Source organism: Amaranthus tricolor, chromosome 6 (assembly GCF_026212465.1).
Source record: "Amaranthus tricolor cultivar Red isolate AtriRed21 chromosome 6, ASM2621246v1, whole genome shotgun sequence".
Classification (NCBI taxonomy): Eukaryota; Viridiplantae; Streptophyta; class Magnoliopsida; order Caryophyllales; family Amaranthaceae; genus Amaranthus; species Amaranthus tricolor.
In genome coordinates this window covers 19,425,578-19,439,515 of record NC_080052.1, presented here as the reverse complement: position 1 = coordinate 19,439,515, position 13,938 = coordinate 19,425,578, and the positions used below count along the sequence as shown (strand labels likewise).

General features: G+C 32.0%; 2 protein-coding genes across 3 annotated transcripts in view; one reads left to right on the top strand and one right to left on the bottom strand.

The window, feature by feature from the left end:
* LOC130814806 (oxysterol-binding protein-related protein 4B-like) overlaps nucleotides 1-13,938 on the top strand; it is a 988,965-nt gene that overhangs the window by 548,981 nt on the left and 426,046 nt on the right. The window lies entirely within an intron of this gene.
* Nucleotides 9,211-13,560, bottom strand: LOC130814801 (ATP-dependent 6-phosphofructokinase 6-like). Its single transcript, XM_057681013.1, has 13 exons — nucleotides 13,266-13,560; nucleotides 12,988-13,034; nucleotides 12,772-12,811; nucleotides 12,063-12,125; nucleotides 11,825-11,962; nucleotides 11,549-11,707; nucleotides 11,403-11,456; nucleotides 11,246-11,314; nucleotides 11,013-11,142; nucleotides 10,683-10,924; nucleotides 10,297-10,342; nucleotides 10,048-10,202; nucleotides 9,211-9,928 (listed from the first exon to the last, which is right to left on the bottom strand). The coding sequence occupies exons 1-13, from the start codon at nucleotides 13,347-13,349 to the stop codon at nucleotides 9,674-9,676; spliced, it is 1,482 nt and encodes a 493-aa protein (XP_057536996.1). The 5' UTR covers nucleotides 13,350-13,560; the 3' UTR covers nucleotides 9,211-9,673.

Sequence of the window (13,938 nt, the reverse complement as noted above, 5' to 3'; positions counted from 1 at the left end):
GCAGTCGGGCCAATACCATCCCAATTGAGGTGGGGAGGGTTTAGGAGAAGAGGGCATTCGTTGGCTGACTAATCTCTTTAATATTATTTTGAGGACACATAAGATGCCAGAAGAATGGAGGAATAGCACACTAATACCTCTATTTAAAAACAAAAGCGATGCGCAAGTATGCGGCAACTATAGAGGTATCAAACTTCTATGCCACACAATGAAATTGTGGGAAGAGTGATAGAGAGGAGAATTAGACAGGAAACGGTGATTAGAGAGAACCGATTCGGTTTTATACCAGGAAGGTCAACCATTGAGGCAATTCATGTCTTGAGTAGACTAATGGAGAAATATAAGGAGCAAAAGAAGGATCTGCATATGGTGTTCATTGACTTGGAGAAAGCGTATGATAGCATACCACGACTTGTCATCTGGGATAGCCTCAAGGCTAGAGGTATTTCTTCAGTGTACATTGAGGCTATACGGGATATGTATGACAGAGTTTCGACTAACATTCAAACACCGGTGGGGATAATAGAGCCTTTTCCGATTAAACTTGGACTACATCAGGGATCGGTTCTCAACCCTTTCATTTTTACAGTCATTATGGAAGAGATTTCTAAATCTATTTGGGAGACGGTACCGTGGTGCATGTTATTCGCTGACGACATAGTGCTGGTAGCAGAAACTAGAAAAGAGGTTAGCAATAAATTGGATGAGTGGAGGGAAGCTTTAGAAGGCAAAGGGTTGCGCATTAGTCGTATGAAGATCGAGTATTTGCGCTGTGACTTTAGTGGGACATCATCAGTAGGTGAACCAGTGGTGTCCATTGATGAAGCAGTTGTTAAACGTGCGATCAAGTACAAATATTTGGGATCGATCATTCAAAGGGATGGGGAGATTGACGGAGATGTAAATCATCATATACAAGCGGATTGACTCAAGTGGCGAGTAGCCACTGCAGTGCTATGTAATAGGAAATTCCCAAGCAAGTTAAAAGGAAAATTCTACCGGGCGGCAATCAGACCTGCTCTGGTATATGGGACCGAATGTTGGCCGGTAAAGAAGATTTTTTGAACATAAGATGGAAGTTACAGAAATGCGTATGCTGAGGTGGATGTGTGGGCACACATTGATGGATCGAATTAGGAATCAAGAGTTTAGGGAAAAATTAGGGGTAGCCCCTATTTCTGGAAAAATGCGAGAAAATAGATTGAGATAGTTTGGACATGTGCAGAAAAAGAATTTCGACTCCGGGAGGGTAGAAAGCATTATAGTAGAGGGTAAGAGGAGTCAAGGAAGACCCAGGCGAACTCGGGACGAGCGAATAAGAGTTGACTTGCATGAGTTAAAACTCTCTGAGGGCCTGACTAGGGATAGGGGTAGTTGGAGGTGCCATATCCGTGTTTTAGATTACTGATGTCTTCTTAAATTACCTTTTGGTGTTCCTGCCATCTTGTTTCTCTCGTTTCCTTTATTATTAGTTTTTTTTGTTTTCTTTTTTGTAGTTGGTTCTACTTATTTTTTTATTTATAGGCTCTGTATTTATCTTTTCCGTGTAGTTACGTCTCTTTATCGTTCTCGAGTTGGAGGACTCCTTTGGCCGCGCTTTCCTTTATGGGTATGAGTTGCCGCCATCCTTTCCTCCCTAGACCCTGCCCATAGTTTTTCTATGAGCGAGATACACTGGGTAGGATGATGATGACTTATGTGTAACTTCCTCGTTAAAAGTTTTCTCTCTAAATTTCAATGATGATGTCATTGTTATTATGACTTATGACATATTTTTATATCTTTGACTTACTACAATCTATTTATTATTTTTTCACTTTCTACATCACATTATTTAATTTAATGTATTTGAGAATCATATATTTCATTTTATTTTTTTTCAATGGTTTATAACATCTTTTCAACTTTATTTATGAAATTAGTATTATTTAATGTATTTGATATTTTGAGATAATTAAAACATAAATTTTTTTGTCTTTTGTTCTGATTTATTTGTCATTAACTAAATTTTTACAATTACTTGCGCACACAATGCAAAATATCATACATTGTAGGTAATGTAAACAATTGTTCAGAGTGAAATGAAATATAATTATAATGTAAAATTTATTTCTTTAAACTTTAATTTTTTTAGTTTATACGAATATGTCAAACAATTTCAAAAAGCCGTGCATCGCACGGGCATTATCTAGTTATAATGTAAATCATTTCCATTACCATTGATTAGTACTGTTAACCAAAAAGACCGTTATAGTTTTATCCTTTGATTTTTACAAGGTATTTCTTTCATTCCATGATACGTAACTAGTTTAGAAGTCAGTGCAATGCATGAAGTTTAAAATAAAAACATAAAAATAAAATTTTCAGAGTATGGTGCAAGAAAAAACTCTAATGTTTAAGAAAAGTATGTAAATACTGCATATTTTAATAAAATAATTACTTTGGATAACAATATGACTTACTAAAATATTTAATCTAATTGAGCTCATAAATTTTCCTGAAAGATATTTTTGTTGGTGTTCTAAAATTTACTTAAACATAATAAACTAACTATTTATAAATGAATTGAGTTTATTTTGAGTCATTTGAAACAAATTTATCTAATTTTACTTTCCACCTTATTCAAACAATATTTAAAAATTTACATATTTAACCGTTTTAAATTACTTGTTAAATTACTATTTTTGGCAATAAAAAATATCTATGTAAAAGTCTATTTTTCCATATTTTTTCTTTGTTTATATTTTATTAACTTTTACACCTATCTCCTTAGATGTTTAATACAATGATATTCTCTAATTCTTAAATGAGAAAATCTTATGGTGAGACCATCTCTATTGGGCTGGCCCAATATGTCTTAAACTGATCACTTATAACATTAAAATAATTACTTACAATTTTAAAATATTCGCTTTTTATAGTCTTAGAGTGATTACTTATAACCTTAAAACGATCATTTACGATTTTAAAGTAATCAATTAAAGAAATAGGTTAATTATATAGGCTCGTCTTATGGTGAGACGACCTCATATAAGACGAGCTGAATGATATTAATTTCTTAATTCTTGTGCAAAATTGTTATGTAGTGGGTAGAACAGTACCGAGGAAGTATTCTAAAAGAAAAACTATCACACAAAAAAAATAGGATGAGGACACAAAATGTGAGACTGTACTTAAGTCCAATCATACATTTTGTATGTTTTGACTTATATTTACATATTTAAATATTATTATTATTATTATTATTATTATTATTATTATTATTATTATTATTATGTGTTTATTTAAGTTTAATTGCTTTTATTATTGTAATTAGTTATATGCATTAGTAGTGATTGAAAATTTTTATGTGGGTATAGATATGAAAAAGGACATATCACATTCCTAAATAATAGTATGTGAGTTTTAAACCATTTTTGGACAAATATAGAAATTAAAAGCAAACAAAAAAAAATAAGACACAAGATTTTACATTGAAACTATATAGGTTCAATAGAGAGAAAATCACAGCTGACTATAAATTTCAATAAGCTCCACTATGAATTGGATGATAATTCAATTAGACACTTCGAGTAATTAAATTACTCAACTATTAGCAGAAGACTCTCAATCTACAGCAAGTAATTCCTATACTCAAACAGTAGTTACACAAAGTCAAAGCACTAATATAGATAGAGATCTCTTGATTATATCTTCCTAAATCATAGTTATTCTCCCCCTTAATTATCTCCATCAGTTAAATAGAATTACTCTTCTTGCTATTATTAGTTGTGTGTAATTATCTCCTTCCTAAGTTAGTTCTTTCTCTTATCAATAATCAATAAAATATACTAATGAAGAAACGACTTGAGTCACATGTCACATTTTCAATATAAATCTTTCCGCCTTTTTTCTTTTATTGACATGGAAACTTTTGATATTTGAATTGATATTTAGGAAAACAATTAAAAGTCATTAACATATGTAATATTTGTTAATTGACTATAACTATATGTGATGATCTATTGAAATACTATATTATCTTATATAAACTAAAAAATAATATACATGTAAATCTATATTTTAACTTAGATGATAATTCATCATCATACAATAAATAAGCTAACTAATTTGGCTTTTTTTTCAATTAAATGCTCCCTCCTATCTATCATAGTTGAAGACTTTTTAAATTTTATTAGTTTCAATTATCAATAATTACTATGAGTATATGTTTAATATTATTATAAATTATTTATTCACTTTGATAATTATAATATCATAACAAATATAAAGATTTAATAATTAGGTTTATGTTGTAAATGAATTGATTTTATAAAATAATACTCCCTCCTATTCATCTTAGGAGTCTCATTTACTTTTAGGACGCTATTTATCTATCACTCTTAAATTGTATTTTATTATTAATCTATAAGTTAAAACACAGTCATGTGGGATTTTATTTGATTCTTTTTAATGTAAAGTTTATTAATATCAACTTTTTATAATTTACAATTATACGTAATTATATATATTAAGGATTGAATAAGTGCATTTGATAAAGTGCATAAAGTAAATGAGATACTTAAGATGAATATGAGAGAGTATCATTATTCATATAAGTAAATATCTATAGCATCCGGGTTTTGACACGGGAATCTATATATTATAAACTATTGAAGGACATTTCTTGACTTACTTGGATGATTTCATCAATATAATATAGCTTAATGATAATCAATTTGATAAAAATTTATTAACTGATGGTAATTTTTTGCCTATTTTTTCACATATATGTTCTAATATAATTATATAATAAATTATTTCTTCGCTTTGTCAATTATATTATTATACAAATACAAAGAATTAATGATCAATTATTATAACAAATACAAAGAATTAATGATTAAATTTATGTTGTAAATCAATTAATGTTATAAATTAATATTAATGTATTCATAAAAGTAAAAATACTATTATATTCGTGTTTTACATGGGAATCTATCTAGTATGTATATAATGTAGATCATGTACTCATACAAATGCAATAACAGAAGTTCCTCTTATTAAACCTAATGTTTCTATCTTCTCATACAAATCTCCTTATCAAACCTTGTATAACAAAGTACCAGAATACAACTTCTTAAAAACTTTTGGTTGTCTTTGCTTTCCATATCTTCGCCCATACAACTCTCACAAACTAGAATTTTGATCTCTACCATGTCTTTTTCTTGGGTATAGTTCCAAACACAAAGGGTAATGCTGCTATCATATTCCTACCTTTCGAATGTACATTACTAGACACATCATCTTTGATGAATCTTAATTTCCATACTTCTTGCAAATAAAACAACCTCCTATCTCTAATTCCAAATCTATGAAAATCTCTTTTCCTCCCCTTAGTGATATTACACTTTCTGACACATCTCACTCAAATCATACCACTGTTAATGACTTTCCCTCCCCATCCATATCTTCACAACAATTTTCTCATTCTCAATCTGAAACCAGCAACAATGAGACCCCTTCCCCATCCATTTCTTCACAACAATCTCCAAATTGTCCACCAGATGCTAGTAATTTTCCATTCGCTGCACCAATACAACCACATAATACATCTTCTCAACCATCATATTTCAGACCCTCAACCACTTCTATTCACTCTTTGACCACTCGTGCTCGTTAACTCTCTAAAACCAAAAGCTCTTATTACCACCAAAGCACCTCGTCCCAATTCTAACTCCCCTTTTTATAAACCTCGTCATTTCTCTCATGCCTCTAAACATGATCACTTGAACAAAGCTATATAGGTTGAAACTCAGCTTTAATGAATAATGGGACATGGTCGCTTGTTTCCCCTCCCCCAAATACTAATATTGTTGGTTGTAAGTGGGTTTACAGGGTCAAACTTAAAGTTAATGGGTCCATTGAATGTTACAAAGCACATCTTATTGCTAAAGGATTCCATCAAGAAGAGGGTATTGATTACTTTGATACATTTAGCCCTATAGTTAAACCCACCTCAATTCGTCTTGTCCTCAATATTGCCTTGCCTCTAAAATGGTCTCCACGACAGCTTGATATTAACAATGCTTTTCTTCATGGAACCCTAAATGAAATTGTCTACAGGGATTTGTTGATTCAACTCGGCCAGACCATGTTTGTAAACTTCATAAAGCTCTATATGGACTCAAGAAAGCACCACATGCTTGGTTCACCAAACTCAAATTCTTTCTTCTCCAACTTGGTTTTCGATCTTGTCATGCAGATTCCTCTCTCTTCGTCTACAATTCCCACAAAATCACTGCTTATATTTTAGTGTATGTAGATGATTTAATTGTTACAGGAAATTCAAGTGCTTATATAGCCTCCTTTATTCAAAAATTAAATTAAATCTTTTCTCTTAATGATCTCGGTGACTTACGTTTCTTCCTCGGAGGTGAAGTTCACCGACACCATAACTCTCTTTACCTAATTCAGCAAAAATATATTAGTGATATTCTTCATCGTGCAAAGATGGCTAATGCTAACCCCATTTCCTCACCCGATGAACCTAATTCACGCCTCCTACCTCTTGGTAATCCTATGGATGATCCTAAACTATACCGTAGTATCGTTGGTGCTTTGCAATATGCTACCATTACTAGACCAGAAATATCATATGCAGTTAATTGGGTATGTCAATTTATGCATTCACCAACAAATTTACATTGGAAGGCTGTGAAGTGCATTCTTCGCTATCTTAACGGTACACCACATATGGGTCTTCATCTAAAATCCTCTCCAAATCAACATCTTATTGCTTTTTCTGATGCTGGATGGGTTGGTAACATCTCAGACTTTCACTCACAACATGGCTTTGCTATATTCTTTGGCGGAAACTTGATTAGTTGGTCTTCCCGCAAACAAAAAGTGGTTGCTCGTTCAAGCACCGAAGCTGAGTACAGAGCCATTGCCCTTGCTACTGTTGAACTAAACTGGTTAAAACAACTTATGCGTGAACTTCATGTACCAATTCCTAAACCTCTTCTTCTATTTTGTGATGATATGCGTGCAACTTTTATTACCTCCGATCCACTTATTAATGATAAATCAAAGCACATACGGATTGATTTTTATTTTGTCAAAGAACAAGTTGAAGCAGGCGATCTCCTTGTCAAATTTATCCGATCACAATGCCAACGTGCAGACATCTTCACTAAAGCTGTTAGTACAGTACGCTTTCAGTTTCTCAGGGACAACCTCCATGTCCACCAATGTCCATTAGCTTGCAAGGGTATTAACAAAAGACTCTCAATCTACAACAAGTAATTCCTATACTCGAGCAATAGCTTTACAAAGTCAAAGCACTAATATGGATAGAGAATCTCCTTAATTATATCTCCCTAAATCATAGTTAATCTCCTCCTTAATTATCTCCATCAATTAAATAGAATTATTCTTCATGCTATTAATTATCTCCTTCCTAAGTTAGTTCTTTCTCTATATGTATATAATGTAGATCATGTACTCATACAAATGCAATAATAGAAGTTTCTCTTATCAAACCTACTTTTGCTATCTTCTCGATATTAACCAATGAATTTCTTTTATATATCTAAATTAACATCAAATTCTTTCTAGTAATTGAAACAAAATTGATGATAAGTGTAAAAGGGAGTGGTTATAAAAAAATGGAATTATTGGTGATTATTATAATAAACTCAGTTTAGCAAAAGAATATTTTTTATCTTTCAAAATGATCTTTGCATTTAAGTAAACCCAAAAAAAACTAATTTTCAATAAAACTTTCAAAAACATATATTTCCTCCGATCAAACACTGCATATTCAAAAATTTCACTCTTTCATTACAGAAGTGCTTTCCAATTCTTTCACTATTCACCAATACTAAAGTTGAGGATTCTCCAAACAAACCCAAGTTCCCTTGTTTTGTTATAGCATAGTCCAACGTTTGTTCTTTGTAAATATTTATGTCTCCTTATAATTTATCAAAACTATCTTTATGCAATTTAAAGTAATTTAATTAAAGTTTAGTTACTTTTGTGCAAGACCGTCTCTCAAAGAACGACCTCAAAGCAAGAACCTCATATCTTATTTGCTTAGTAATTTGTATTAATTGGCTATTTAGCCCATATATCTAATGTGTTTTTCAGTTTGGGATTAAAGTTATGATCAAAATTAAAGTTAAAAGGTTTGGGTTTAAATGTATCAATAGGTTGTGGGCCTTAAATGTGTAGAGACTCATTTTATGACGATGTTTAATGTTATGTTGAATACTAGTTATAGGTTATTATTTGTGTAGCAGCTATGGACTCTAGGTTATACGAGTTCATTTTTTTCCAGTCATCCCATTTTCAGATAGAATTAAAAGTGATAACATTAAGGGTCGTTATTATAGCGAATACGTATTAATTTGGAAGATCTAACTGGTCTCGTTCTCCAAATTTTCCGGTGCTATGGAATTAGATAATTTTTTATTTTATTCTTTTAATTCAACATAATAGATCATGTTTGTTAATATAGGTTTTCACCATTTTTTTGTCCCATCATGTTCTATTGCAAGCAAAACACTTTATAAAATTGATAAGGTTGTGTTTGAAAAATAGTGATTCATTTCAAATTATATAATTATGAAATGATAAAAGAAAAATCTGAGAATGACAAAGTTTGAAAGTTATTTTCAAACTCTCAACTTTATCTACTTTTAAAACATTGATGAAATTAGCTCAAATTTAAAATTACATTTTATTGATTTATCAAATAATAAATTTAAATCAATTCTAAATTTTCAAATAAGTTCAGCGTTTTCAAACATAACATAAGGTTTTTTGTTTTCATTTTACACCACTTGTGATTGTGATCACTTTTGTGGATAAGTTTCTTTGGCACCATGCTCCTTATCATTGTTGTCTTTTGCAAATGACATCGATCATGACTGGTTTGAATCCAGCGTTTTTAAATATAACATAAGGTTTTTGTTTCATTTTACACCACTTGTGATTGTGATCACTTTTGTGGATAAGTTTCTTTGGCACCATGCTCCTTATCATTGTTGTCTTTTGCAAATGACATCGATCATGACTGGTTCGAATTCAGCGTTTTCAAACATAACATAAGGTTTTTTGTTTCATTTTACACCACTTGTGACTGTGATCACTTTTGTGGACAAGTTTATTTGGCACTCATATTCCTTATCATTATTGTCTTTTGCAAATAACATCGATGATGACTAGTTTGGACAAATGCTCTTTTCATTAAAACTTTCTAAAGGGAGAATACTTATTAGTTATTAGTACAAGATGTCACTTAATTTGACAAAAAAATTAGAGACCAGACACTATTATATGCTCTCTTTGGAGACAACAATATAAAATCTAAGACAATGCCAGTTTTTTTAACTATACATATTATTACACAACGATAAATTTTAGGCTTTCCATATGTTACATATACAAAACAAATGCTTCAATTTTCAAACACGAATAAATTACCAATTCACAATTTTACGAGCACAAACGCTCGTTTTTGTTATTAAAGAGCAATCCTCGTAACAATTTTGTGGCGTCTCCTACGATTAAACAAAAGCTCTAAATTACGGCAATCTGAAGTATAAGCTTGTTATTCACTCCTCTGCTCCGTAAGAACAGTAAAAGTTTCCAGAATCTAAAAAAAAATTATTCAAAAAGTCATTTTTCTCTAAATAAATCCATTCACTGATGAATGCTGATCACTGACATGATTTTCAAGGATTGATGGCGAGATCAGTGTCGTACACTCTTCATTCTCACTTGTCTCTTCAACAGACGATTTGGATGGCATTATAACAGTCTGTTTTCCTCCAACAATGGCAACCTTGGGCGGATTCATGAAACTAGGCTGATTTGTCGAAGATAAGAGTCTAGCCCACATTCTGTCTGTTATCACAACCTTGTTTGGTTTATCGATGATGCGCTGCATCCATCACGAAAAATATAGTAACAATAAGTACTAGCGTTTTCATGCTCTTTCGATCAGGTTTCTAAGGGGCCCGGTAGTGTATGGAATATAAACTTCAAATAAGAAAAACTTACATAGAAAGGTATGTAGCATTGCCTCCCATTAACCGGCCCAACAGTGCAACCTGTGTAACCAGCCATGGCCCCATGAATCGCACTTTGTGCTAGAATTGTGCAGTAAACATTGTCCGATGCATTTGAAGGAACAGCTCGGATCATATACGTAGGATCTGAATTAAACCAGAAATATTAATCAAACACTGACAAATACGCACTTGGTATATACTCCGTTAAAGCTGGAAGCGGAAAAAACAGGATACTGACCTATGTATTTAAGAGTTATTTTTAGTTCCGTTTGAGCAAAGTGTTCCTATTACAAACAGAATCCGAAGAACATGAGTTAGTTTAATTTAATTACTAGTTGGACAATGGACAAGATATAGCAACAATACCAACGCCATAGTCCCAACCATAGTGTAAAAATGCGGTAACGGAATGGTGATGCAAATAATGTAACGCCTAAACATCGGTCGAAACCGTAAGATATCCATTGATACGGCGTTAAAACGCGGTAGTTTACACCTTTATAACGTGGGGAATATCGGTTTCTTTATTTTGAAAAGCTTTACAACGCGGCTGATGCGATGCAATGCGGCCTTGTTTTTACACTATGGACCCAACAGAGAGGATATGAGTACGAAAAAAGATACCTTAATCATGTGAGACAACCAGAGACCAACATCTTTAAACACCTTGTTTCCAGAAGCATCTCTTTCTTCCAGCTTCTCGCCAGCTCCTTCAGCTATGACAATAACCATGTGACCATTTTCCTTAAGTCTTTGTCTAATAAACTCATAGAGCCCACCTGGGCCTTCGAGATAAAAGGGTGATTCCGGGATCAAGCAACAGTCAACATCTCGGCTAGCAAGGGTTGCATACATAGCAATAAATCCTGCAGCATAAGTTTCATTCTATCTGATCAGTTTTCTCTATGATACTCTAGGGTGACAAGAACTTAAATGTTGAACTTGTTAGCATACCGCTGTCACGACCCATTAACTTGACAAGACCGATCCCATTCTCGACACATTCAGCTTCAGTATGTGCTGCATTTATAGCACTTTGTGCCGCCTCCACTGCTGTATCGAACCCAAAGGATTTGTCGATGATCTAAGTAAAACAAAATCATCAGAAAAACTAGCTTCACCACACCATCGTTACTTATAATGAACGGTAGCCAAAACGAGGAAAATCAAAGTAAAAAGGTATATACCGGAATGTCATTGTCAATAGTTTTGGGAATTCCTATGACCGAGACCTTAAGACCTCGTTTTCTTACTTCCTGATATACAAGAATTGAAAGATTTGTTATACTTTCCTGGTTAGGTTCTATGAGTTTAAGGACCGAAAGGAATTCTCTAACCAATTACCTGATATATAACAGATGCACCCTTTTGAGTTCCATCTCCTCCAATTATGTACACCTAATCACATAAAACAGAGAATATCATCATTCTAATCCTAGAAGAGTTCCTCAATTCTGATCACAGTCCTAAAACATCTATATAACTGTTACCTGATTAATACGCCGGTCCTGAATGCTATCAACTATTTTGGAAGTCACATAGCCACCTCTTGACGAACCAAGGATAGTTCCACCCCGTTTATGGATGCTATCGACTAACTTAGGTGTTAACGAGATCGTATTTCGAGCATAGAATCCACTGTAACCACCCTAGATGTCCAAACATGATCAAAATCCATCAAATTCAACTATAAAAGCTCTCAAAAATAAGCAAAAAACCATGTTCCATGTCATTATAATATGAATTGTTTATAGCAAGAAACTCACTTGAATCCCAAGGACGTTTTTCACTCCATACATGTAATCCAACCCACAAACTAACTCTCTGATCACAGTGTTAAGCCCCGGGCAAAGACCTCCACAAGTGACAATACATGCTGTAACTTCCTCTGGTGTATAATACACCTAAATCATGATTCATAAATCAAGTTAGTAGCCAATTAGCCATAGCCATAACTAAATACATATTCAGGGACGGAGCAAAAATTGGCAAATAATTGGTTACCTGCTGTCGAGGACCTTGACGTCGAAAATGTAAACCCCTTGGACCATCTTTATGTTGAACAGCCTGTAAAAGAACATACCCATCTCAATAACAGGTTTCCAAGATCACAACTTAAATGTCTTAAGAGACAAATTACACGGATAACAATGCAATTAGTGCTTATTTTTCACTGGTAATCATGGCTTAACGGTTAGCCAGTGATCAAGAACTTTTCAAGTTTGATTTTCACTACTTACAATTATAATAAATTACAAATTTCTTTTCTCCACCTGACGTAGAGATTCTCTAGCCCCCCGAAATATAAAAATGCCTACTTTTTCACTAAAAAATTTCTATATTCATCTTCTTACAGAAGTACTTGTATTTCCACCGCAATTCAATGTTATTTTGATAATTTATTTATTGAATTATACACATCTAAAAAATATAAAAAGTAAATATTATGAAAATATGCAATTAGACAATTCAAACAAGATCCCAATTGAATATTTTTTCTTTACACATTAGCTGTAATACGTAAAATAAGCTCAAACGATGAATAATGTCAATAACCGCAATGTAACGAGTATTTCAAAAAAAATGGAGGAAGTATATATCATTTCTGTTTGATTTTCCCAGTATTTTTTACCAAATAATCAACATACACGATCCTAGTAACAGAAATTACAACCATTTATAGAACTACATAACTTGCAAAAAAAAAACTAACCTTATGAATAACTGTGTCATCATAATCCACAAAATATTGCCTGATCAAAAAGACATGTAATTCCAGAAATTAATAACACAAAAGAAAAATTGACACGTCAAAAAAAAAAAAAAGCACATGGCAATGACAATAAACCCACAAAATCAATAATTATTAAATTAAATTAGAATAATCAAAGACTTTGATCAAATAACCAGATGATTATTGTTGCCTTACTTGGTTACTGAATACGAAGGATTATTTTGTAGTGGATTTGGGTATGTCTGCAAAAAATAAACAAACCAATATTTGGTCAAAAAGATATTGCTTTAAATACAGAAATTCAACAAATTACTCCTAATTTCTGGCATCAATAGAAACTTATATTTATTTATAAAATGGGAAAAACAGAACCAAAAAAAATTACCCAATAACAATAAGAAACATCAACTGAAAACCCAATTCAAAAAAAAATAAAAAATTAAATTACAAAAAAATAGAGAAATAATGATTACAGGCAGATTAGGGAGATAATCACACAAGTGAGGAACATCATCAAGAACATAACCACCTTCTCCATTATCAATTTTGGGTTCCATTGATTAGCCTTAACAGTAATTAAGTGAATAAATCAAGAAATGATCAGAGAAAAAGAATTATGTACTGTATAAATGCTGACTGATTAGAATTAATATGGCAGAATTGATAGATCTTAAGATTTATAAGAGTGAAAGGTTATCAAGTTTTGGCATGTAAAATTGATGGTTTTAGAAACAACACAAAGTTTTTGATCCTAATTTGTTGTCAGCCTTGGATTTTAACTTATAAAGGGGGCCATAGAATAGGAATGTCAATATAATGGGAGAGTCAATGGTCAAATTGTATGGATGCTAAATTTTCTTCTTTATTTTTTTATTTTTTTTATTTTTTTATTTTTAAAACAATACTCAATCACTCTCTTTCCTATTTACCTTTAAAAAAAGTAAATAAATTAAATAAAAGGAAAAATTACTCAAAATTATTCAACATTTTCATGATTTTCCTACAATAATCTCGTCTATTGATTAATAATCACAAGTTTCAATTTTGAAGGTAATTTTCTAAAGTAAACCCGATAACTTAATGACTTGCTATAGCAAGTTTTATTTTTAAAAAAAATAAATTAAATAAAATGTCAAAAAAAATGTT

Excerpts from the sequence above, each read along its gene's own strand:
- LOC130814801 (XM_057681013.1), bottom strand. The coding sequence starts at position 13,349 with ATGGAACCCAAAATTGATAATGGAGAAGGTGGTTATGTTCTTGATGAT. Across the intron at positions 11,457-11,548 it reads AGGACCGGCGTATTAATCAG|GTGTACATAATTGGAGGAGA; the intron begins GTAACAGTTATA and ends TTATGTGATTAG. Across the intron at positions 9,929-10,047 it reads AATGCTACATACCTTTCTAT|CGCATCATCGATAAACCAAA; the intron begins GTAAGTTTTTCT and ends TGATGGATGCAG.